Raw genomic sequence first — 27,861 nt, 5'->3', positions numbered from 1 at the left:
GGCTCTCTGGGCCTCAATTTCTTCATTATCCATCCATCCTGGAGGCTGAACTATTAAGAACTTTTCCATCACTAGCATTTAAGGGCAGATAGGTGGTTATACTCAGGGGAGAAGGAACGAAAGGTGTTGGTGGTGAAAAGCATGATTAATACAATACAATGCTACTCTGGGTCCAGAAATAGTCTAGCTTAGTGTTGCATTCACCTTATCAGCCTAAATTTATTAAGGGGAGTTGGAGAGGGGGGAGGGCTGGTGGGTAGGAATCACAGCCACCTACAGTGAAATTAAATTCTGTTCCCAAATGAGTTCTGCTGAAGTGTGATTTATCCAGAGAGTGTTAAACAACTTACCAGCAGTATAAAACCATGTTACTGAAATTGTGTTATTGCACAAACTTAACTTTTCCCCAAATGCGATTTGCAGAGAGGATGCAGAGCTGAGAATCCTGTGCCTGTGGCCATCTGTCCTATCCCAGTCCTTGGAGAGGCGTGGGGGGAGAGTGTGAAAAGCCACCAGGTGCCCCGTATATTCAGCCATGGATGTCACATATCCATCAAGGGAGCCCAGCATTTGCGTGGATAAGTTTTTAGCTCGGCATGCAAAAGAGGCTCTAAGATCCATCCGGCCATAAACATTCCTCTGTGCCAGGCATGGAGCTGAGGGAACACCATAGAATGTCATAGCTGTTATATGCTTCCCAAATGTTTCCCCTCTGGGCAAGGAAGGGAACTGCTGACTGACAAGGCGGAAGAGTGAACTACAAGGGCCTCTTAGCTGCCTATGTGCTATGCACAAGACCCCTGACCATGGTCAGTATTCTCACCTATCAAGTAGAGATATGCTCATGTAGTTGAATGACAAAATAAATGGATGTATAAACAAGAACAAGAGCTTTGATTGCCACCACCACTGTGACCCTCCTGTGCCTAGATATCACTGAAAAGAGTCAAACACTAATACACCGATAAAGTCACACTTGGGGGCTCCCTGGTGGCGCAGGGGTTAAAGTCTTAACGCTATCAACCTATAGCCAGTCACTGTGGCATGAGTTCAATCCCCAGCCAGGGAGATAACCCACATGGCACAGCAGGCCTCTCCTGTCTCACCCACTGCTCCCCTCGGCAGTGTATTTCAGTAAATCCACCTATTCTGCTCCTCCCTCCGTCTCTGGTGAATCCTCTCACCCCCAGCGCCTCTGGCCTACACCCCAGAACTTGTATGCATAAATAAATAAAAATAAATCCTCAAAAAAAAGTCAGACTTTAGTACTATCTTGAGGCTTGTTTAGTGATTCAACAAAATGGTACAAAGTAAATGTCAGGGAAGGTGCTATGCACTGGATAATGATGAATAACACACACTCCCAGGCTGCCCCAAGTCCAATTCAACTAGACAAATTTACCAAATAACTGAAGTGTGACAGGGTATATATAGAATGCTCTGAAAAGTGGAGCAAATGACCACACCCTGGAGAGGGGTAGAGGACTGGTCTATAACCATTTTACAGGAAAGGTGACCTACAAGTTGAATTCTTATAGTTGAAACCACAGATTAGAGTTTCAACACGCACTGAAGGTAATGGGAAACCCCAATAGAAAACGCAGTTTTCTGAGCAGAGGCCAGGGCCCCCGGGGAAGACATTTTGATCAACCATGAAGGACAAATAGAAACTAAGATCTACCAAGAGCTGACCCCCAACATCTGGTGTTAGCCACAGGAAAGGAGTATTACCTTCCCTTTATGTCAGTGACTACCCCTCCCTATTCCTAGACACACACACACACACACCCCACCCCCCAGGAAATCCTCTTTAAACTCTTGGAGAAGAAAGCTGAGCTTCCTAGGTGGTGCTTGTCAGGCAGATGGTGGTCCTAGAGTAGCTGGAAGGAGTCTATATTGGGATATACTATGTGGCAGTTGTTTCCCAAGCACCTTTTGCAGCCTCTTGATCCACTGAAGATAATTCTTTTGCTTCCTGCACATCCCCAAAAATTGCAAGTATGCCCGGTGTTGTCTCTATTCTAAGTCTGTGTGGATAAAGAACAGCTGAAGAGTCCTGTTGTTGGAAGTTCTTTGGGAGGTGAAAATTTTCTCTCCCTCTCACCTGGTAGAGAATAAGGCACCCTGGGCTAGAAATCCAGGACTGGTCCTTATCATTAATCATAAAAAGCGGCTTACACACACAGTGTCTATGAATCCTTTCTGCTGGGTAGGTATTATGATGTCCATTTTACAGATGTAGAAGCCAAGTCAAAGACAGTAAAGAAGGTGCATAAGGTCACTCAGATTCAGGATTCAAGCCCAAGTCTGCTTGCTCTAAAGTCTTTCCACTATGCCACAGACTCCAGGCTAAGCTTACTCAATAGCCACACACACAATTCAAGATAGAACATGCTAGAAAAATATAAGTTGACAAGGCTGATGTCTCTTAATCCTTTGTAGTCTGTATTCTTTATTTGTCAAAAGACAGGATTGCAACAAAGACCTCTAAGATTCCTTGCAACAACAAAATTGAATCAAGTTAATATCTACTGATAGCTTGAAAGTGTGGTCAGTGGTGACCTAACGATCATGTAGAGCTCATAATCTAAACCCACACAGGTAGGGAGGCACTACCAACACCCCATTTTGTAGAGGAACAGGCAGAGTGATCATGTGATGAATTAACAGCTGTATCAGGGAAGGAGCTGAGATGGCACACTTCACCTCAATACAAAGCACTGTTATTCAAAAACATTGCAGTCTGAAAATTCTGAAGCCTACAGACTTTCAGTCCCCTCTGGAAGAGAATTTAGCCTCTGATTCAAACCAAACTCCTGTGGAGGCATAAACATTCATGCAACATCTGATGGGGAAGCTGGGCTCTTCCAAGCAGGGCCAGCACCAAGATAAGCTCCATGATGACAGGTGAACAGTACAGCCCCTTCAGGTTACCCTGAATTGGGCCTGTAGACTCCCAAATCCCCTAAATCTATTCCCCAATTTCTAGGAATCTGAGCCTATTCTACAAAACAATGCAGGGAGTTGGCTGCCCCCTCGCTCCTTCCCAACCACCACAGGATCTCAGGCAGTTAGAAAGATCAGATATCAGGCTTCCTTCCAGCTGCCTCCATCATCTTTAGAGTCCTCTCCAACGGAGTTAGCACTTTCAGGGAAGACTCACTTCCTTGCACAGCTTGCCATTATCCCAATTTCTCTGTTTTTAATCTCTCTAAGCAGACTCCTGCACATGACTGTAATATTTTTCAAGAAAAACCCCAAAACTTTAATTTCTCCATTTCTGAAAGACAACTTTCTAAACCATGAGTCTGTTGTGCTGAAATTAAACCTCACATTTAGGCTTCCTAAAAATATTACCCCAGTACAATGCCTCCTTTTTGTTCCCACGTGCCCATCCCCCAAATGCACAGACATACACGTTTGACTGTCATTTAGCCGCCAGAGGGTATAATTTAAGTGTCTTTAATAGCATCGACTAAAAGGACATTTGTACATGATTCTTCACTTCAAAGTTATGATTCAAACTAGAGCTTTTACTGAATTTTAGGTCTAAATAGGTAGATATGTGGATGGCAAATACTAACGGTAAAATTCAGACAAGAATTTAAAATGCATCTGATTCATCTATAACCTTGGCATCCATTTCAATTTTCAGCAAAAGTCCTTTTTGAACATCTCTCAGCCCAGTGCCTGACACATATATGAGGTCTTGTACTATTTGGGGAGTTATTTATTTATTTGGGTAAGTATGTACTGTTAACACATCTAAATTCTACCATGCACATTGGAAATCTATTGTAATTTTGGTCATAATGGGAATCTATTTGCCCCTAACACAAACGCCATTGAAATCAATAGCAAATTTAACAGGCAGCTGCTTGCATTCAAAATCTACATAACTTGGTCACTTGAACTGTTTTGAAGTTGGCCTTGTTTGGAAGACAAATGGTTAGCAGCTGCAAGTTCAATTACAAAGTGCTTGGTAGGAAGGCAGAGAAAGAACCAGGAGGAATCAAAGTGCTATTTCATACATTAAGCGTGGAATTCCTTTGCAACAGACATCTTTCATTTCCCTGGAGGAAACTAATCCGGACATGCCCTTTGAACTTGGGAACACATAGGGCTGTACCTTCAGAGAAAAACTAGTTCGCAGGCAAGCTTCTGTTCTCCATTCTACTCTTTTTTTTTTTTTTTTTTTTTTAAAGTGTGTGGAACCTAGGGAAAGCCAGCAGGCCACCAGCGGATGTATTAGATGTATGACACTGAACAAGTTATTTCCTTCATTTTCTCCTTTGCAAAATAAAATGCCTCTAGATGCTAACAGAATTTTTGCAGTGATGGAATTATATTCTATGCGTGCAACACAGCTGCTACTAGCCACTTGTGGCCACTGAGCTCCTAAAGCCTGGCTATTGCAACTTAGGAACTGATTTTTAAACTTTATCACAGAAGGGAAGAGCACAAGAGACTATAGTGATGGTTCACAGGTGTCTCGGAGGTGATATTTTTATGGGGATTACAAATGAGAGGAGAATGAACAATATAAAAACTGCATGAATTTTTTTAAAAATTAAATGAAATAAACCTTATTTAATTAAAATGTGAATGGTTATATAGGACTACAGTTTTGAAGAGTACAGCTTTTAGAGGACCTCTAACATTTTCACCATCTTTGGAGGGCCATGTGGAGAGAGCATGGGTGTTGGACAGGGACAGACCTGGCTTCTACACTTGGAACAACCACTCACTTGCGCTACCCTGTGAAAATTACTTAACTTCCCTGAACTTCATTTTCCCTATTTGTACAAAAGAATATGGTTTGGGCCTCCCCGGTGGCTCAGCGGTTGAGCGCTGGGTTGCGAAGCTGCCCGCAGCCTCTGCAGTGCCGGTTCGATCCCCGGCTGCTCCCCAGCCACCGGAGGAGGGTCCCGCATGGAGCACAGACCTCTCCTGCCGCCCGCTGCTCCCCTCAGCAGTGTACTTTGGTCCTTCTGCCTGCTCTGCTCCCCGCTCTGGCTCTGGTGAATTCTCTCACCCTCCCACACTTCTGACTGTACCCAGTGCATGTATAAAACAAAACAAATAAATAAATAAATAATGCCTCTATTAAAAAAAAAAAAAAAAAAGAAGACTTCTATCCTATAGAAGACTTTCAAAAGAATATGGTTTTTCTTGGGGCCTCCCCAGTGGCACAGCAGTTGAGCACTGGGCTGCAAAGCTGCCCGCAGCCTCTGCAGTGCCGGTTCGATCCCCGCCCACCAGCGAGGGTCCCACATGGCGCACACACCTCTCCTGCCGCGCCTGCTGCTCCCCTCAGCAGTGTACTTAATCAGTCTGCCTGTTCTGCTCCCCGCTCTGGCTTTGGTGAATTCTCTCACCCTCCCCCGCTCCTGACTGTACCCAGTGCTTGCATAAATAAATAAATCTTCAAAAAAAAAAAAAAAGAATATAGTCTTTCTTGTACAATTTTAGTGTAAACTCAAGATAATGGATATAAATAGACCAGTTAGGTCATTAATAAGTGGAAGTTATTTTTCTAGTATGATGCCCTTTAGGGACAAAAGGTTTGTCCTTCAACTTCATTCTATAATTCCTTTCCTATCTAGAATTCATCCTAAATTATTACTGCATGATTAACAGCTATGGCCCTACAGATACAGCCATTGTCTTTTAGGGCAGCTACTTGCTCAGGAATTGTTCCAGGTCCTCAGCTGCGGGCTAGCCTCCAGTAATCCAAGCCCTCTGTGCCTCTGGAATGGCTGATTTCCGCTTATCCTGTGTCCCCTGCTCCTCACCCCAGGATTCAGGAATTCACAAACTCTTCCCAGTGATTGAATATCAAGCTGAGACTTCATTCAGTGTAACCAAAACACCTGTTGGTAGTTTCTGGTACTTTCCTCACTAACTCTCCCTTTGACTTCCCCTAATAAAAACTTTATGGCTTCTTCTGTTATTTGGAAATGCTTTTGGCATTTTTTTTTCTTAGTAATTGGTGATTTAAGATATGCAGAAATAGAAATGCAGCAAGTTACATTTATGGCTAACCCAGCATTAGTTAGTTACTAAAATAAAGCAAAGGAGACATGCTTTAGGAGTGTTCCAGTAAAATAATAAAAGTGTTGAAACCTCTAAATCAATATATTTTAAAAGGCATTTCAAATATTTCACTGGTCTTTCCTTTGATGAATGGAATCTTTCCATGGTTCCAATGGCCAAGTTTTATCAGTGGACAAAAATGAACGTCTAAGATAAGCGGCACAGATTTTCTATTACTAATTATTGGATTGCTAAGCTGCTCTCTTCTTCCACAGCTCTGAGGGCAAGGGAGAAGGTAAAACACAGGCTGATATTTTGATAAGATTTCAATCTGGATTTGAGTAAGTCATTAGATAAAAGGTTACAGTTTAGCTTGGAATTCTTGCTAACTTCTAAGCTCTCCCCGAGAAGGGTATTCTTGAAGGATTGTTTATTGAAGGATGACATGAAATAAAACAGGGCAAATAATTTTGAGTTTGGACTCTCAAATGTAATAATCTGATGTACTTTTTCAAAGCTAACCTGAATAGATAAGTTATACTCAATAAAGAAGGAAACATAACCTAGAAACAGACAAATCTGTAACATAACAATATGGCTAATTTAGTGATATCTTCTCCTTTCAACCCCCAAATTTCAAGATTTAACCAGAATCTGGAACCTTGTGGATCATTTACTCAATTCAATTGTTACCCTTTGTCTGTAAAGTAAAAGTACTTAAGAGGCTTGGAGATTCTGAACCTTTCTTAGTAACAGTTTAACTCAAAATAGGTCAATTCCAGAGAGGCATTCATTTCAAGGGGACTTTTGTCTGTGGTTATTTTGAAAACCACTGCATTTAAAACTGACATTACGAAGTTTAAAAATAGGCCCTCCTACTAAGGATCCTGGACTAAAATACCCTCTCCCCCCATTTCCTTCTTCCTTTTTCCCTCAACTACCTAGGAGAGTGGTGATATGAAAAGAGTCTTCTTTTTCCAGAACTTCAGAGTATTACTTGAAAAGAGGTTTGATTTTTTTTTTTTAATGATAGTTGAGCAGAATTATCAAAATTCAGTGTTGGGTTTACTTGGAAAAATTTCATAGTAAATGTCCCAAGTGAAAATGTAATAAATGCATTATAAGAAAATCTGAGTTGAAATAAAAATGCCACCATCTCTTTCTATTACGGCTGTGAGAACTCTAAGCAAGTTCCTTTCCCTCTCTGGATCTGGTTTCCTCATCTTGCAAATGAAGATGAGTTAGATCTGTAAGGTTCCAACCAGTCCTAAAAGGTTCTGCTTCTAAAAGCTGGGCAGATGTTTCCTATTTTCAGGGCTCCTGGGAAAGAACAGAAAAGTTTCTGGCCTGAAGGTCCTTGGGAAACCTTGTTATACTTAATAGTGTTCCCCTGGGGCACAAGAACTGTTACTGAGAGCGATGTAAGATGAGATGGCTATAAAATGAAAAAGCTATTGAGAGGAACAAATTAAATTATATTTTGCAGATGACACCAGTAAATCTAGAAATGCATATATATTCACTGCAAAAATTACTGAAGTGAATTTAACAAGTTGCAGGATATTAACGTGTATAAATCAAACCATAGTCAAGATGGAAAATACAAATTAAAAAAATGTTCATCACTTTAGCTTAAAGCTGTTAAGTATCTGAAATATTAATTCAGGATATAACTCCTTTCTCCCCAACACGGACACAAGAGAATTATTCAGAAGAAACTATAATACCATAAGAGGAGAAAGAAAAGGAGACATTAAATAAATGGAAAGCACACCATAAACATTTTTTAAGTTTTCCTTAAAGCTATCAAAAAAAAAAAATTATCATACTACAAAATAGATCTTAGGGCCTCCACGGTGGTGCTGTGGGTTGAGCGCAGCGCTGTGAAGCTGTCCGCAGCCTCTGCAGCCTGGGTTCGATTCCTGGCCAGCCAGGGAGATACCCACATGGCACGGCAAGACCTCTCCTGTCTTGCACGCTGCTCCCCTCAGCAGTGCTTTCAGTCCGTCTGCCTGTTCTGCTCTCTGCTCTGTCTTAGGTGAATCCTCTCACCCTCCCACACCTGTGGCCTATACCCCAGCTCTCATATAAATAAATATATCTTTTAAAAAAAGTAGATCTTAAAAATCCTCATTACAGGAGAAAAAATTATAACTATGTGGTGATGATTGTTAACTGGGCTTATTGTGATCATTTCCTAAAATATACAAATAATGAATCATGTTGTACACTTGAAATAGTTATATTTTAACTATAGCTTAACAAAAAACCTATATGAGTGAATTTAAAAGAAAATTTACAGATTAAAATATAAAGACCAAATAAAGTTAAATCTGAAAATACAATAGATAGGTAAATAATTCATATTTAACAAACTCCAAAAACATACTACAAATCATTGTGGAGGAAAATTAACTTGACTCATTCAAATTTTCCCCTACTATCCTAAAGTAGGATTCTCCTATTTGGTATGATTTGGTAGGTTATTTTATAGGTCTCTGAACACTCAAAAAAATTTTTCAAATAAATTGATGATAATATTGTTCCCATGCTCCAAACATAATCTACTAAACCATACCAAATAGGAAAGTCCACTTTTGGATAGTGGGAAAAACTTGTACCTTACAACAACAACAAATTAATTCATCTGGAATTAGTATTAACCATATCAAGGAGAGGAAAAGGCTAGTTGTGAAGAAGAGTATCTCATTACAAAAACATGCTTTTGAAGATAAAAACTATTTTAGTAATATGACATAAAAGAAAAACATCTCAAAAGATGATGTAGTAACTATATAATTTATAAAACTTTCAAAATGCAAAGCACTCTGACCTATTGCTTCAAAAAACCAAAAAGACAAGTACTTGTGTATGGGTTAACAAAACACATGAATTAACAAAAATAAATTAAAAGTGCATAAAACTATTTAGACTTATTTCTTCAACATGATCAGAAGGGAAGAAAAGTTTGCCTGTGGTTTTTATAAAATGTTCAGCCTGATACCACAAAACCACCCCACCTACCTCTCCAGCTTCATCTCCTATGACCTGCACAGATGCACCCAGCACATTCAGTTAAGTGCTGGGTCCTCCCCACATCCCAAGTTTTCCCACTTGTGTGAAGCTGCTCATCTTGAGCTCTCTTCCTGCCAGGCCCCTCCTCCCCATGGAAATCTTAGCCATCCTTCAAGACCCAGCTCAAATGTCATCCCCTCCTAAAGTCTCTCCTAATCTGCCCTGCTGGATGTGCCTTCTTCCTCCTCTGCATGAGCTCGGACAGTACTTCCTTTGTACCTCTTCTCTGGGGACATTTTTCTTACTCTGAAGCCATGTATTTCCTTTTTCTTGTACCCTGCAACCTCTCCCCATAGGAGATTTTAAGATTCTAGGATGCAAAGATAACCTTACCTACCTACAGCGTCCAGCACAGAGAATTATATTCAGGAAGCATTCAACAAGTACTAATTTAAACTGAATTGATGAATACAGAAAAGAATTCCATTTACAAAATACAGCCTAGTTAACAATTAAAGTAAAGCAGAACGAGTTTATAGAAGCCCTTAAGCTATTCAACTATCAAAAATCACTAAACTTAAAAACAAATTTCCTTAGGCTTAAGGAAACAGTTGAAATTTATGTTGTAAATTGGTTCTTCTTTTGGAATGAATTAGTTAATATGTAACAACAGCAGTAACATGGTTCATTGCCTCTGATTCAGTGTATGAATTAATCTAAAAGCAGAACAAGACAAATTCGTTCAAAAACATTTACAAGAGTATCAAGTGAACCACCTAAATAATCAACAAAGTATCATTTGCATAGCCAGACCCTATAAAATCCTCTTCAGCCAAAAAAAGGGCAAGTGTGAGAATTATGTCTGTGTATAAAAAGCAGGTAGGGAGCGGGGAAGTAAAGACTCATCAAATGATCACAAATATAAATATGTATAAACTGGAAATTTAAGGAAAAAGTTAAACTGGAAAATTAAATGCCTGTAGGTAGTTTATAAGTTCAATAGATACTTAAGTTGCGTTTAAGCAGGCAAATACTCGAAGGGTGGAGGGAAAAGAGGTCACTCAACCCTTGTCTACTTTTTTCTTCAACTCCCCTTCTAAATTCTTAATCTGACTCCCTTGCTGACATCAAAGCAGTATGCCCCTGGGAGCTACACCAAGAAAATGGAGAAATCTGAGGCAGGATCAACATTTTTAGCAGTCGAGCCCTAGCACTGGGATTCAGAGAACACTTGTTCTTTTTAAAACAAAATGCTATTCATCTTGGGAGGAGTGAACTTAGCCAACAGGTACAGGAGCCTCCCATTAGCTCTCCTGGATTTTCAAGCAGCAGAAACAGGACATAGGACATGAAGGAAAAACAATCAAGTGGTGGCAATTAGAGATCAGGATGATTTTTCAGAGGTGGCAGTGTCTGGGAGAGAACAACAGAAACAAATTGAGACCCTAAGCTTTCTTCTCAGGCTTGCCTCTTTTTCTTCCAGCCTGTGCGTTCTCTTGCTTTGTTTTCTCAATATATCAGGAAGATTCGCTATTGGTTGACCTGTGCTTCCTGCGAATGCGCTGGAAATAATTACCAATTGCTCTATATGAGTGGAGCTAGCAAGGAGATTTTTGTTGGTTTGCTTGTTCAAGCATTATTTGGTTATGTCCGATCTACCAAAGATTTACTGTGTTGTAGACTCAGGGATCCAAAAGGGGGCGGGGGGAGATTTAGTGAATAAGAAAGTGTTATCATAAAAATGATATTACATATAATTTGTTATCTATTACATAAAACAGACCAAAAAGATAAAAGGGAGAATGTGAGCTGGCATGGGATAAATTTCACACTTTGGGTATTTTTTTAAATATATGAAATTTCCCAAATATATAGAAAACTGGAAAAAATAAAACTGTGAAACTCACAAACTAACCAACTAAAATATACAATTGTGAGCATTTGCCCCTTTCGCTTTATCCATTTTGTATGTTTTTCTTTCCCTGAACCATTTCAAAGTTTCATGCATCACCTACAGTATCTCTTACAAAAATATTATACTATTACCTCTAAAAAATCAGTGTCTCTATTCAAATGTCCACAATTGTACCAAAAATGCATTTTATAGCTGCTGCTGCTTTTTTTTTTTTTTTTTACTACCCAATCAGGGTGTATGCATTACACTGGGTTGGCACATCTTCTTAATCTCTTATTCTAAAATAACCACACTTTTCACTTTTCCCCCCATGACTTTTTAAAGAGACTGGGCCATTTGTCTTAGAGAATGATCTGCATCCTATATTTATCTGATTGTTTCCTCCTAGTCATTTAATTTGTTTCCTTGTCCCCATATTTGCTGTAAATTGTTAGTTAGGACTCAAGGCTTGATCAGAGGCAGGTTTGGGATAGATTTTAAAAGGACATGCAGGGCCTTCCTGGTGGCACAAGGGGTTAAGCACAGCAGTGTGAAGCTATCTGGCCAGGGAGCTACTCACATGGCGCAGCAGACCTCTCCTGTCTTGCCCACTGCTCCCCTCAGCAGTGTATTTCAGTCAGTCTGCCTGTTCTGTTCCCCACTCTGTCTCTGTTGACTCCTCTCACCTCCCACACCTCTGGCCTGTACCCCAGTTCTTGTATGCATAAATAAATAAATCTTTTTAAAAAATAAAAGAATATGCAGCATTAAGATGTTTAAATTAACATGATTTATCACCAATTTCAATTTGGTATTAAGAATAAAAGAGTCAGGGCCTCCCTGGTGGCGCAAGGGGTTAAGATGCAACCTATGAAGCTACCCATAGCCACTGCAGCATGAGTTGGATCCCTGGCAAGGGAGCTACCTATATGGCACAGCAGACCTCTCCTGACTCAACTGCTGCTCCCCTCAGCAGTGTATTTCAGTAAATCTGCCTATTCTGTTCCCTACTCTGTCTCTGGTGAATCCTCTCACCCCCTGCACCTCTGGCCTGTACCCCAGTTCTTGTATGCATAAATAAATCTTAAAAAAAAAGAATGAGTCAGTTTTCTAAGAAGGAAGAAATCAGAACTAGCATCATTAATGCCACTTCCCATTTGGAGAGCACTCTAGTTATTACAAAATGCTTCATATACATTTTGGATGATACTCACCTGCCATACTTTCTTCACAGATTGGTTATATTACCACCCTTACTTTATTGATGAGGAAAACTAAGGCTCACCCAAGTTAAATGACAAGCCCAGGGCCAACAATTAAGAAGTGGCATAACAAAGCTTTGACCCCCTAGCACAACATGGACCTGGCTCAGAAAAGGTTCCATGGGAAATGAGTTTTATGTTAGGTCTTAGCATTTATTCATTCCCTATGAGAGATGGAGGGGAATTAAAACAGAAATGGCCCTTACCCTCCTAGAGGTTAAAGCATGTTGGCAAATGCAAAAACAGAAGAAGACCATGTGGAGAGGTGAAGAAGGGCATTCCAGACAAAGGAAACCATGTGGGCAAGATCAAAGGTAAGAAGCAGTATGCTGGGGGAAGGGAAGACAGTAAAAGGATGAGTCAGTGTGAACCACTGCAGGTGAACTGGAAGAGGAAAATCAAACTAGATGAGTGAGCAGGCCCAACAGCTCCTTCACTGAAGTCTTCTTTTCTGTCAAAGATGCACAAGAGAAGAAATTTTGTGTTTCTGTTCAAACAAGAACCCCACACATCTCCTTGTATGGATTAAGTGATCTTTACAATTTTCTCTACCATTTCTATATCTGCAGCAACAACAGTAGAGATGTTCTTCTCAAGGACATGACTTATTTTCACCTAAAGCCATTCTCAAAAGAGCATCATTACTGCTTAATGCAGCAGTGACCCAGCAGAAGCATTCAGGTTCAAAATGACAAGATCAATGTAAAACTACTTCAAAAGCTCCTAGTTATCATAGTTCATATCCCAGAAGAGGCCATGAGACAGCCCCCCCCCCCAAAAAAAAAATCAACTTGTCTCAATCTTTCTATTCCCTTCCCTAAGGGCCTTTACCTTCTAACAGATGTGTCCTTTCTAAAGCTGCTGATGTTTTGAACTATGCTCTGAATTCAATAATTAAATAATTCTGAGTGTGTCAGGGTTCTATTGAAACCATTCAAAATCCAAAATCTATGGATACCACCAAGGCCAAACAATGCACACCCTCCTGTTTCTTTAGCACCTTAGAGTCCTCAAAGCACCTTCATATATATTTTCTTTTTTTTTTAAGATTTATTTATTTATTTTTGCATAGAAGAACTGTGGGTGTAGGCCAGAGGTGGGGCGTGTGTGTGTGTGTGTGAGAGAGAGAGAGAGAGAGAGAGAGAGAGAGAGAGAGAGAGAATTCACCAGAGACAGTGTGGAGCAGAACAGGCGGATCTACTGAAATACACTGCTGAAGGCCTCTCCTGACTCGACTGCTGCTCCCCTCATCAGTGTATTTCAGTCAATATGCCTGTTCTGTTCCCCACTCTCTCTCCGGTGACTCCTCTCACCTTCCACACCTCTGGCCTGTACCCCAGTTCTTGTATGCATAAATAAATCTTAAAAAAAAAAAAAAGAAATACACTGCTGAGAGGAGCAGCAGGCAAAACAAGTGAGGTCTGCTGTGCCATGTGGGTTACCCGGCCAGGGATTGAACTCATGCTGCAGTGGCTGGCGATAGCTTGATGGCACTGAGATTTTAACCCCTGAGCCACCAGGGAAGCCCCATATGTATTATCATCACAATACTTTTTTAAGATAGGAACTGGTCAATAACGTAATTAACAGTATCTACCGCGTACCTGTTATGAGCCAAATACTGTTCTCCACATAGGGTAAGGAAGAAAGTCATGGCACAGCCCTCATGAATCTTACATTTTAAGGGGGATGAGGGCAAGGACAGAGAAATACCTATACACAATGCAACATTAATGGTAAGTACTATGAAGAAAAACATTGTGAAATGGAGGAGTGGATATGATGGGAGTGCTACATTAAAGTGATCACAGATGGCCCTGGTGGGGACACATGTGAGCAGAGCTTTGAAGGAAATGAGGAAGAGAGTCATGTGCGTATTTAAAGAAGAACCTTCAGACAGAAGGAGTGGTAAAGTGGAAAGGCTTTGCAACAGAAATGTGCACTACTGGAGTGTACATGTTAAAAAGACAGACCCCATCAGGTAGGCCTTGAGGGCCACTAAGGTAAAGATCTGGTAAACATTATCATGTCCACTTTACAGATAAGGAAACTAAAGGTCAGACAGTACAAAGGCCTCTTTGCACTCTTGTCTAAGGTCAAAGGAAAAAAAATAAGGTCCTGGGAAGTACCCTGTATTTGCTGCTGCAATTTTTACTAGGTGCGCAGGCTTTCTCAAACAAAGCTGAAAAAGTGTTTAAAAAGCAAAGAGATAAAGCATGTGTCTCCTCTCTTAGAAAGAGAGGTAAGGTGCTAGAAGACTGTCCCACTCCAGACTATATCACAGTAAATTCTCACAAGGGTCCCAAAGGAGCCTAGCATAAAGTTGGTTACGGTCATGCTGTTTAAGGCAGCAGGAGGTCAGAAACAACCTAGGTTGTCTAATTCTAGAGGAATAAATAAGTAAAATGTGATACAAGCACATGACTGCTCTGTAACCAAGAGAACTAATGAACTAGACACACACATAGCATCATGAAGAGAATTCCACAGCATGGTGCTTGACTTAAAAAATACAAAAGAAGATTAAGACATCAAAATCAAATTTTGGGGTGGTCATTGCTTCTGTTCAAATATTCCTGGTTCTCCTCCTTCCCAGAAGGTCAATCCTCTTTGAGAGTCAGCAAGGCCATGTGAATTGCTTATGCCAATGAAATGGTAGCAAAAGTGATATGTGACATTTCTAGGCCTAAACTTAATTTTTTTTATATAAATTTTTTTAAGATTTATTTATTTATGCATACCAGAGCTGGGGTACAGGCCAGAGATGCAGGAGGTGAGAGGATGCACCAGAGACAGAGTGGGGAACGGAACAGGCAGACTGACTGAAAAACACTGCTGAGAGGAGCAGCAGCGAGACAGTAGCGGGTCTGCCTCGCCATGTGGGTTGTTCCCTAGAAGGCCAGGGTTCGAACTTGTGCTGCAGAGGCTGTGGGTTGCTTCATAGTGCGGAGCTTAACCCCTTGAGCCACCAGGGAGGCCCTCTAGGCTTAAACTTTAAAAGCCAGAATGTGGTTCACAATTTTCCTTTCTGACGTAAGCATATTTCATGGACGGGCACCTGATAGACTCCAGTCAATAAAGCCTCTCACTAACCTGCAAGTGTTTTAAACTGAGACTCTATGGGTAGCTGTTACCCAGACTATCCTAACAGATACAGATTTATATCACCATTGTATTTTTTAATAAAAATTGAGTATCTATAAGGTCTACTGTATGATGTTTTGCTATAGATGAAATGATTATATCACAGTTAAGCTAATTAACATATCCATCTCCTCACAGAGTTACCGTTCATATGAGTATAGTAAGAACATCTGAAATGTACTGTTAGCAAGTTTCCGGTATACAATGTAGTATTATTAACTATAGTCATCACGCTGTTCTTCAGAGGTCTAGACTTATTCATCCTATATAGCTGCAACTCTACTTTTTGACCAACATCTCCCTATTCCCCCCTCTCCCCACCTCTGATAATCACCTTTTACTGCTTTTATGCATTGGGCTTTAAAAAAAAATCTTTTTTTTTTAAGATTTATTTATTTATGCATACAAGACCTGGGGTATAAGCCAAAAGTATGGGGTGAGGGGGGTTTGAGAGGATTCACCAGAGAGAGTGGGGAGCAGAACAGGTAGATCTACTGAAACACACTGCTGAGGGGAGCAGCGAGCCAGGCAGGAGAGGTCTGTGTACCATGTGGGTTTGCTCCCGGGCCAGCCGGGGATGGAACTTGTGCTGCAGTGGCTGGCAATAGCTTGGTAGCGCTGTCTTTAACCCCTGTGCCACCAGGGAGGGGATTGGGCTCTTTCAGTTTCCACGTATGAGATCATGCAGTGCTTTTCTATCTGTATCTGGCTTATTTCACTAAGCATAATGTTCTCCAGGTTCATGTTGCTACCAATGGCAGGAGCTCCTTTTTTTAAGGCTGAATACACAACAGTATTTAATACCTTCAGCAATACACAAAACAATACTATCTACTTCCCAAAAGTACACACATATCCAAACAAATGGGTGGAGTTACAAGGTGACTGCCTGTGAAAAAAGCAGGGAAGGAAATAAGGAAAAAAGGAAAAACAAGAAAAAAATGAAAAGGCATATAAAAGGCTAAAAACATGTGCAAATATTAGAAATTTCATTGAATCATTCAACAAACATTTGTGTACTTATGTGCCAGGTACTACTTACAGGACAGTGAATTTTTAGTTTATGGTATACGGGAGAAACAGACATTAAGATCACCCAAGTGAAAAATTACAGACAGCGAATAACTGTCATTTAAAAATCAGGTGAAAGAAAAAGGAGCCTACCATAGATTGGGTGATCTATGAGCATCAACGAGGAAATGACATTTAAGCAGAGGTGAAGATTGCTTCCTTCCTAGCTTGGGAAAGGAAGGGATGATTCATGCCAGCTAAGGGAACAGCATATGTAAGGGCCTGGAGAGAGTTCAGAGCATGCCATGGAGGAAGTGAAAGAGTACCAGTGTGGCAGAAGAAAGGAACAGCAGGAAGTGAGGTTAAAGAGATGGGGGTTGGGGGGACCATGGCGGGTAGATCACTCAGAATCTCACAGTCTGATATAAGGGATTTGGATCTTATTTTAACTGTAACAGGACCATGAAAATATTTTAAATAGGGGAATGATATTATCTTATTTCCAATTAATAATCATTCTCACACTTAGAACCCATGCAACATGGCCACATGCTTTTACAAAATTTGAAAAAAAATATTTTGCATTTATCTTCAAAGACCCCTCCCCCCTCTAGAACTTGCGTAAGCGTAAAGTACCGTGTGACTCTACTCAATGAGCAGGGCAAGGGCTATGTTAGAATTAAAATACCAAGGTGCCAGGGAGCCACAGAGAAGCACCCTTACCAATTCAGTTCCAAGAGTTATTTATGCTCAATGGATTTTTTTTTCTCTTTTTTACTCTGTATGATAATGTCCCAAATTATGTCCTAATCACAAAAATCAGGAGAATAGCATCAGGTGCTTGAGAAACACTCTTGAGGGTGAAAGATGAAGATGTGTACAGCTTTCTCCCCATTAGTGCCAGGAAATGTAGGGGAACAGTTCCTGTTTGTCTCAGGCAGCCTACACAAAGATGCCTCCTATTGTAACACAGTGAGTCATGGAGGTAGATGCAGATGGCATGAAAAACTAACCTAGGGAGAATCATTTATGCAGAAGCAAAGGCACCTTCACACACACATTCACCACCATCAATGGAGATGACCTTCCACTTTCCTTCAGTCTTATCAACACTTACCCTGTAACAAAAGTACCAGAAGCTAACATTTATGGGAGGCTTACTATGTATTAGCTCATTTAATCTTCACAACTACCCTGTTAATTCTATTATTAGTCCCATTTTCACACATGAAAAAACTAAACCTAGCCACAGAGAGACTGAGATGCTTGTTTCAAGACACAAGCCATGAGTAACAGCCAAGCTTCAATCTTAGACTAATTCCAGAGTCCAACCTCTTAACCACTGTTCAGAATCTCCCAGTCCCACCCAAATTCTTCTGCCACTAACTCCAGAATAGTTTCTTCTCATCCTCCCTGTTCTTTTTTTAAATGAAATTCCTCCCCTTTGCAAGAATACAGCTGTGCTGCCACAATTAGTAAAAAAAAATAAGCACGTCTACTATGCACCTTCTAAATTAAACAGGAGCAGGATGACCAGGTCACTAATATTCGTCCTGTGATCAAAACTTGTCCTGAAAACATTGACGGTTACTGAAGACTTACTCCCCTGCCCTGGGGGGTTTTCAGTTTGTTTTAAGTGGACAAAATACAATAAAACTGAACTAATGTTTTACAAAGCAATCCAGTGACCTGTACAAGTCAATATCATGCAAAACAGACACCACAATATTGAAGAGGGTTGATGGGAGGAGGTCTGAGCTCACACCACAAGTCTACCATCAGTCTTTCCATCATTACAGAGACAGACAAGAGTCACCAAGCCAAACGGTCCCCAGGCTATTCAATGTAGAAAAAGGAAGGAAGGTTATAGAGATCAGCAAAGGGCAGAAGGGCCAGGTCTACTTTATTCATCTCATCAGCTAGCTTCCTAGTTTCCAGAATGCAGAGTCCAGGTAAAAGTTTAAGAACCTAGTCTTCACTGATTTTATTTCTCCAGATAGCGGGTTCCCTCCCACATACAGCCTTGTCCCTTACACGGACCTGAAAGAGTTGTGAGACTTCAGAAACCCCTATGAAACAGCGTCATCGTTATTTAGTGAATTAGTGCTGGTTTATGCTCACAGGAGGCTGCAGGGATGCAGCTTGTGTGTGGTTTCCACGGCAGTGGAGTTCAGGGGTTTAGGGCTCAGGGTCAAGGAGAGGCAGAGAGTCATTGGTGAGGAGTGATTTCTTGAATGAATGAATGAAGTCAATGAAGAAGAGGAAAGCCGCTCTCTTCCAAACAAGATAGTTTCCCAGAAGGAAGGACAAGGGCCGGGAGTCCCCCAATTGGCAAAGAAACAGCCACCGGGAAGTCTGTGCACACCCGCCCCCGCTGGCCGGGCAGCGGCCCGCACCGAGGCAGTTGCAGCCCACAGGTGTCAGGAACCCAGGTGAGGATGCTGCCCGCGGGCTCTGACTCCACGCTCCCCACTATGAGTCGGTCTCAGAGACGCAGATGAAATCTTAATTTTTTCCAAGACGTTTGCTCCCTTCTCTCCGTATAGGCCAGAATCCCTGAGGATCGCTTTTAGAAAACAGCTGGGGAGGGCGGGGAAGACAAACCAGTTTTTATATCCTTGGGGAAAAGGGAATGGCCGGCGGCCAGGGGTGACTGAAAGGGTCGGGCCTGGGGGTGGAGGGGGGTCGAGACTCTCTCGGTCCCCTGGTCTGAGTCAGGAGCACAATCAGTGCTTAGTCACCGATATCTCGGCGACCGGAGTTCCTCGCCTCTGCCCGCCCGAGCCGTACGTGACGAACCGGAGCCGAGCCCCGCGCGCCGCGCACACCCGACTCAGCTCCTGCGCCCCAGCGGGGGCCTCCCCAGCCCGGCCCGGCGCTCGCCGCCCACCCCATACTTACTCCGCCGAGCTGGTCCCGTTAACCGCGGAGCCGTCGGGGGCCGGGTTCAGCTGGATGGGCGTCGGCTTCTTTTTGGGCATTTTGGACCCGGAGAGGCGCTTCCAACTCCGAGGAGAGGGCGGCCCCTCTGGCTTCCTCCCTCTGCGCTGCCCCGCGCCCGCTGCGCCCGGCCGAGTCGGGGCGGAGAGCCTGAGGGCTGCCTTCGAAGGGGCGCCCCGCGCGTCCCGCCTGCGCCAGGGGCCGGTGGCGGTCTCGGGGGGCCCCCGCCCCACTCGCCGGGGGCTGGGGAACCGAAGGGCTTCCCCGCTGGCGCAGCGCGGCCACCCGGGATTCCCTCCCACTCTCCCTCAGTCAACTGAGCCCTCAGGTTCCAGCAGCCCCGCCGCGCGCGCACCCGAGCCCCGAGCCAGCTACTGTCGGGAAAGTGCAGTCGCCGCGGGCGCCGCGCTCCGGGCAGCTCCGCGCAGCGGTCCCTGGGAGGGGCCAGGGGGCGGGGAAGAGGGAGGGGCGGGGACAGGGAAAGCCTCGCCCCGCCCCCAGCAGAGGCGGCAGCTTTTTCCACACACCTAGTCGGCCCCGCCCCCGTGGCTTCGCCAACAGCCAATAGGAACGAGCCTCGGCGGCAGATGACGCGGAAATACGTCACGGGGGCGCGGTGCACAGCACTGGGGGCGGGCCCGGTCGCCGGCTCCAGAGCACCCTCTGCTGCCTGGAGTCTCCCAGGTGGCCCGACTGGGAAGGGGGTCGTGCGTGCCGGTTCTCACTCGGAGCTGCGAGGTGAGCTGTCCTGGCTGCGGCGTCACCTCCTTCTCTTGGGGGACTGAACCCCCACCCCCCTCAGCGAGTCACGTGGACAGAAATGAAGTAGAAAAATATAAGAAACATGGGAAAAGACGCTTATCATGTCCAAGGGAGAGGTAGCGTGAGGAATAGAACACTTGTTGAAAGAATTCTTGTGCCTAGCAAACTGACAGACTGGATGGATGGATGGATGGATGGATGGATGGATGGATGGATGGATGGATGGATATAAAATGGTAACACACAGTAATGATCCTCTGGCCAGGGTGCAGGGGTGTGGGTACTTCGTGCTCATAAGAGTATAAGATGGGCAGTTTTTTGAGAAAATTTATTTAGACATGCACCAAAAAAAATCTTTAAAGTCATGCTCATTGCAGCATATTTAAAATATTTAAAAAATCTGGAAGCAACTATACTGTCAAAAAGAGTAAGCTATGACAGGGCCTCCCCGGTGGCGCAGCGGTTGAGCGCTGGGTTGCGAAGCTGCCCGCAGCCTCTGCAGCACGGGTTCAATCCCCCCCCCCCCCCCCCCCCCCCCCCGTTTGCTCCCCAGCCACGTCCCACATGGCCCGCAGACCTCTCCTGCCGCCCGCTGCTCCCCTCAGCAGTGTACTTCGGTCCTTCTGCCTGCTCTGCTCCCCGCTCTGGCTCTGGTGAATTCGCTCACCCTCCCGCGCTTCTGACTGTACCCAGCGCATGTATAAACAAACAAACAAGTAAATAAATAAATAAATAAAACATGCCTCTATTAAAAAAAAAAAACTTTAAAATAAAAAAATTAAAAAAAAGAGTAAGCTATAACATATAATTACGTAGATAATAATGCACTTATACAAGAAGTGCTATACAGTCTTTCAAAAGAATGGGAGAGATTTATCTATGCTGGTATAGAAATATCTTCAAAACGTGTTATGTTAAAGGAAAACAAAAGAACAGAATAGAACACTAGGGAGTGTGATCTTATTTGTTAGGGGAATCTATATTTTTACATAAATGACAGAAAATTTCTGGAAAGACACTAAAGAAATGGTCCACAGTGGTGGCCTCTGGGGAGTCACCCTGAGAAGGTGTGGAGATAGTGAAGAGTTTCCTTTTAACTTTCTAGCCTTTGGTACTATTTGAGTTTTTTATTTTATATATTCCAATTCAATTAAAAGCAACATGTAAAAAGTTTTTTTGAACATTATCATAGGAATGTAAGATAGTGTGGACACTTTCAAAAGCAATCTGGCAGTTTCTGAAATTGTCAAACAGAGAATTGGCAGCAAATCCACTCCATACTATGTACACACGAGAAATGAACACACACACCCATACAAAACATGTACAGAATTGTTTATAGCAACATTAATCATAATAGCCAAAAAGTAAAATCAACCCAAATAATCATCAACTGATGAATGATAAACAATATGTGGTATATCTGTACTATGGAATATTATTCAGCCATAAAAAGAATGAAGTGCTGATCCATGCTACAGCATGTATGGAGCTTGAAGACACTGCAAAATAAAAGAAACCAGACACAAAAGACCACATATTATATGATTCCATTTACATGGAATTTCCAGAAGAGAGAAATCTCTAGAGTCAAAAGTAGATTAGTGGTTGCTTAGAACTTGGTAGGGCAGGTGGTGATAAAGTTGAATTATCATCCTTTAATTATCATTAAAGGATATGGGGGTCTTCTATGAGGTAATGAAAATGTCCTAAAATTGAGTGTGTGGATAGTTACACAACTCTGTGAATTTACTTTTTTAAAAAAGATTTATTTATGCATACAAGAACTGGGGTACAGGCCAGAGGTGTGGGGGGTGAGAGGACTCACCAGAGACAGAGTGGGGAACAGAACAGGAAGATTGAAATACACTGCTATGTATATCCGGGGAGCAGCTGGTGAGACAGGAGAGGTCTGCTGGGCCATGTGGGTCATCTCCCTGGCCGGAAATGAAACTCGTACTGCAGTGGCTGCGGACAGCCTCATAGTGCTGCATTTTAACCCCTTGCGCCACCAGGGAGGCCCCACTGTAAATTTACTTTAAACCATTGAATTGGACCTCCCTGGTGGCGCGAGGGGTTAAAACGCAACCTATGAAGCTGTCCACAGTCTCTGCAACAAGAGTTTGATACCCCAGCTGCCCAGGGAGCAACCCACATGGCACAGCAGACCCCTCCTATCTCACCCACCTCCCCTCAGCTGTGTATTTCAGTCAGTCTGCCTGTTCTGTTCCCCACTCTGTCTCTGGTAAATCCTCTCACCACCCACACCTCTGTTCAGTGGAATACTCTCTAGCCATGTGAAAAAGACTGCAGCGACTTGCAACAACATGAATGCAACCAACATCTCTTGAGTAGAAGTTAGACACAAAAAAGTTACACTACATTATATATATGTATGCATTTGTGTGTGTGCGTGTGCTATACTGATATACTGTGCATGTGCACACACACACACAAAGTTCGAAACTAGCAAACTTGTTCTTGGGACAGTGGTTATCCTCCAGGAAGAGAATAACAGGAAGGGGAAGGAGAGACTAGAGAGCTTTCAGGGTGCTGAGAACAGTGACTTTCTTGATGTGGGTGCTTGTTCACAGTATGTTCTATTTTTGATCTATGTACTTTTCTGGATGTATGTTGCGCTTCAAGAAAACAATTACAAGAAAAAAATTCATGGTAAAACTTTTTATTTCCCAGAAAATAGTACAGATTGACCAAAATGGGTTTTTTGGTTGTTTTGTTGGTGTGGGGTTTTTTTTGGTTCTGATTTGCTTTGAAGATTGAAAGAATGATATAGGTCTTTCCCATCTTAAAACATTTACATCTCCTGAGCATTCTGTGTTTTTGGTTCAAATTTTGTGGTTTTAAGGTCCTCCCTGGTGGCAAAGGGGTTAAAGTCTCAGCTCTATCACCCAACACTGCAGCATGAGTTCAGTCCCCCAGCCAGTGAGCTAACCCACATGGCGCAGCAGACCTCTCCTGTCTCACCTGCTGCTCCCCTCAGCAGTGTATTTCAGTAGATCCGCCTGTTCTGCTCCCCACTCTGTCTCTGGTGAATCCTCTCACTGCTCCCCCCCCCCAACTCTGGCCTGTACCTGAGTTCTTGTATGCATAAATAAATAAAAATAAGTCTTTTTAAAAACCCACAAATTTTGTGGTTTTAAAAATGATGACTAATACCAGTTTCTTATATGGGTTGAAAAACTAGAAAAGTATAAAAAAGATCATGAAAACCATTCATGATATACCATTCAGTAACAACTTAAGTTTTTGCTCTGGAGTCCTGTGTTTATCTTGGCCAGACGCACACATGCAGTTGATATTATAGAATCTGTGAACTTTGTGATATTATCAATTTAGCAATCTTATTTTTTTAATTTATTTATGCATACAAGATCTGGGGTATAAGCCAGAGGTGTGGGGGGGGGGGTGAGAGGATTCACCACAGACAGACTGGGGAACAGAACAAGCGGATCTACTTTAATGCACTGCTGAGGGGAGCAGCGGGCGAGTCAGGAGAGGTCTGCTGCGCCATGTGTGTGTCTCCCTGGCCAGGGATCGAACTCGTGCTGCAGTAGCTGCGGATAACTTCATAGTGCTGTGCTTAACCCCTTGCGCTACCAGGGAGGCCCAGGAATCTTATTTTAAACACAAGTCCATATTTGCCCCTTACACCATAGGAGCTTTTATTATTTTATTGTGAAATTTTTAATTGGGAAAGGGAAGCTCAAGATAAAAAATGTCTAGTTACTGCAAATAGAAGTTATTCCGTGTAAAGAAATCTCACCTTACTCCCCCGCCACCCCTCATTTTAATACTACATTTTCCTACTCTCTAGTAATACTGCATTTCCTATTCACTAGTGAGAACTTTGGCTCCTTATTAAATGCTTTTACTCTCATTAATCCCCTTTGCCTATAATTCACACTGTTCAGGATGGGGCTAATTTTTCAAATATTTGATAAATTGCTAAGGAATAGAGTCCATTGTCTAGATTTGAAGTTCCTGTGAGTTTGGCAGCTGTCCCTATTGAGTAACTGAGTGAAGGGTCACAGTGTGAAGGGTAACACTACCCTCCCCCTTCAGAGGAGGTTACATCTGCTTCCTCAGTTCTGGATGTCAGACATTCCAAATGCAATGAAACCACTGGGTTATTTTGGGACTCACTTTTAATGGTCACTTGTCTTTCATTTAAAGGAAAGATACCTTAACAAGGTAAGGGATGATATAATTTCAATTGATCTCTAAGGATGTGGCTTCAACCAGACAGGATGTCAGATATGGCACCTTATTTTTTGGAGGGGAGTGGGGTAGTGATATCACCCTCACATCTGAAAGGTGCAGTACTTTGCTTTTCACCCTGGGATAGCATCATGAAATGAGATATACTTGTGTTATACCAGCTTCTTAGAGGGCAGCTGTGCAAAAGGAAGTCTTGACTTCCTTTGGAATCACAGTCCAGGATCCTGGATATTCTTATTCTCAAATCTGATCTGGGATTAAACAAATCTCTTACCCAGGACATTCATTCAAATGCTTGTCAACATTGGTCTCTCCCCACTGGACTCCCTCCCCCCACCCCTTGGAAAACCCCTGCATCATCCTTTTCCTGCCAAGTGCTTTGCAAAGATTACAAGCAGGAAATTTAAAATGAGAATGACCATTTGAGCTACAGAGATATGGAAGCTGTGATAAGAACATATGGAAGCTCCACAGGCAAAAACATCTCAAAACTGACTATCAATATTTTTATAATTCACACTCTTGCTCAGAGGCCAGGTCAATTTATAGAGAGCTGAGAATTTATTTGCCTGAAAAGAGTTTCATCTCCAACAATGAACTGGGCTTGACATGCAGCCCTGGGTTTATGTATATTTTAAGATACTGTAAACTATAATTATTGATATATCAGTGTGTTTTGCATTTTTATATACTCCCAGGGAGCAAGGAATCTGTTTTCTGTAACATGCCAGATTGTTTTCATCGTGCAACTTCATAAAATATAAAATATTGTTATTGTTATTATAACATTGTTGTGTCATTATAATTACTGCTGAACCATAAGGCTTTTTAATCCTTGTTTGTCTGTGTACTGTCTCTGAATAGACAGACCTTTCTTTTTTTTTTTAAAGAATTATTTATTTATGCATACAAGAGCTGGGGTACAGGCCAGAGGTGTGGGGGGTGAGAGAATTCACCAGAGACAGAGTGAACAGGCAGATTGACTGAAATACACTGCTGTGGGGAGCAGTGGGCAAGACAGGAGAGGTCTGCTGCGCCATGTGGGCAGCTTCCTGGCTGGCCGGGGATTGAACTCACACCACAGAGGCTGTGTACAGCTTCACAGGTTGCATCTTAACCCCTTGCACCACCAGGGAGGACTGACAGACCTTTCTAACTAGAAACTCCATTGGCATTTGATATAGGACTTCTGCATATAGAGAAGGGAGACTGAGCTCATTTTAGAATTTTACGGCTGAGACTATAGAGGTTATGGTGTCCAATCACCCCATTTTATAAATGGGAAAACTGAGCATCAGAGAGTTCAGTGGTATTCTTCAAGGTCACATAGATAGTCAGAACAGAGACACATCTCCTGATTCCCAGACAATGATCTTTTTATTTTTTTAAAGATTTATTTATTTATTTGTTTGCTTTTTAAAGATTTATTTATTTATTTATACAAGTACTAGGTACAGCCAGAAGAACGGGAGGGTAAGAGAATTCACCAGAGCGGGGAGCAGAGCAGGCAGAAGGACTGAAGTACACTGCTGAGGGGAGCAGCAGACGGCAGGAGAGGTCTGCGCGCCATGTGGGACCCTCCTCCGGTGGCCGGTGGCCGGAGACCGGTGGCTGGTGGCCGGGGAGCAGCCGGGGATCGAAATGGCGCTGCAGAGGCCGTGGGCAGCTTCGCAACCCAGCGCTCAACCGCTGCGCCACCAGGGAGGCCCCCGCAGACAATGATCTTTTAAAAAGTCTTAGTACCTTAACAAATGGTAGAAAGGTGAAATTAGTTTTGTTTAGTTGGTTGTTGTCAAGGAGGAAATTGACATTTTCACATATCTCCAATGATAAAGTTCACAAACATCTTAGTAATGCCATGAATAACAATAATACTATTTTGTGTTTCTCTTCCATCCCTTTCTCTAATTTAGATTCTTCCTTTTAGTTTCCAGTGATGTCAAACACTATTTTACATATGTGCAATAGCTTTAGCTAATTTGTACTTCTTTTGAGTTCTGTGAAATTGGGACCAAGATTGGAAACTGGATACCATTCAAACTTGGTTTATAAACTTTTTAAAAAGACATTTCAGGGGGTCTCCCTGGTGGCATAGGGGTTAAGTCTCAGCGCTATCAAGCTATTGTTACTGCAGCCTAAGTTCCATCCCCTGCCAGGGAAGCTAACCTGCTTTGGCACAGCAGACCTCTCCTGTCTTGCCTGCTGGTCCCCTCAGCAGTGTATTTTAGTAGATCTACCTGTTCTGCTCCCCACTCTGTCTATGGTGAATCCTCTCACTCCTCCACCCCTGCACCTCTGGCCTATACCCAATTTCTTCTATGCATAAATGAGGAAGTAAATCTTTAAAAAATAAAAAATAAAGACAGGGCCTCTCTGGTGGTGCAAGGGGTTAAGATGCAACCTATGAGGCTATCTGCAGCCACTGCAGCACAAATTCCATCCCAGCCAGGGATCTACCCACATGGCACAGCAGACCTCTCCTGTCTCACCTGCTGCTCCCTTCAGCGGTGTATTTCAGTCAGTCTGCCTGTTCTGTTCCCCACTCTGTCTCTCGTGAATTCTCCCAGCCCCCCCACCTCTGACCTGTATCCCAGTTCTTGTATGCATAAATAAATCTTTAAAACATAAATAAATAAAGACATCTTATGTCCATAGTGTATCAAATTCAAATTTATGAATTTATTTTCAGGGAATAATCAGAGATATGCACAAAGACTTGTCTACCACGGGGATGTTTATTGCAGCATTGTTCATAATAACAAGATGTTGACAAATTAATTTTTCTTTTATATTCAACTAGTTTGCACTGTTTCATTGAATTCAATATTGTCTTTTCTTTGAAGAAACTAAGAATTTGGGCCTCCCTGGTGGCACAAGGGGTTAAGCACAGCACTATAAGCACTATGAAGCTATCCGCAGCCACTGCAGCATGAGATCGATCCCTGGCCAGGGAGCTACCCACATGGCACAGCAAACCCCTCCTGTCCCACCTGCTGCTCCCCTCAGCAGTGTATTTCAGCCAATCTGCCTGTTCTGTTCCCCACTTTGTCTCTGGTGAATCCTCTCACCCCCTGCACCTCTGGCCTGTACCCCAGTCTTGTGTGCATAAATAAATCTTTATTAAAAAAAAAAAAAAGAAACTGGGCCTCCCTGGTGGTGCAAGGGGTTTAGCACCTCACTATGAAGCTGTCCGCAGCATCTGCAGCACAAGTTCAATCCCCAGCCGGCCGGAGAGCAACCCACATGGCTCTGCAGACCTCTCCTGTCTCACCCACTGCTCCCCTCAGTAGTGTATTTCAGTCAGCCTGCCTGTTCTTCCCCCCCCCTCTGTCTCTGGTGAATCCTCTCACCCCCTGCATCTCTGGCCTGTACCCCAGCTCTTGTATGCATAAATAAATAAATCTTTAAAAAAAAAAAAGAAAAAAAAGAAACTATAAGAATTTATCAACAATAATTACCTTTCAAAAAAGACTTGCTGAGTGGAAAGCTTTCACTTTTCACTTTGTACCTTTTTGCATTGTTTGATTTTTCTGTTCATATATGTGTACAACTTTTCTT

At 42.6% G+C, this 27,861-nt stretch overlaps 1 protein-coding gene across 1 annotated transcript in view; it reads right to left on the bottom strand.

Moving 5' to 3' along the window:
- MAP2K1 (mitogen-activated protein kinase kinase 1) overlaps nucleotides 1-19,745 on the bottom strand; it is a 77,920-nt gene extending 58,175 nt beyond the window's left edge. Inside the window, exon 1 of the mRNA XM_037502762.1 lies at nucleotides 19,264-19,745. Within this exon, the coding sequence (XP_037358659.1) occupies nucleotides 19,264-19,343 (80 nt within the window). The 5' untranslated portion in view covers nucleotides 19,344-19,745. The remainder of the gene's footprint in view (nucleotides 1-19,263) is intronic.
- Between the last annotated feature and the right edge of the window lie 8,116 nt (nucleotides 19,746-27,861).

This window comes from Talpa occidentalis, unplaced genomic scaffold (assembly GCF_014898055.3).
Source record: "Talpa occidentalis isolate TD23 unplaced genomic scaffold, MPIMG_talOcc4v2.1 talOcc4.11, whole genome shotgun sequence".
NCBI lineage: Eukaryota > Metazoa > Chordata > Mammalia > Eulipotyphla > Talpidae > Talpa > Talpa occidentalis.
Note: the sequence above shows the minus strand (reverse complement) of the source record. Positions and strands in the feature narration are given on the sequence as shown.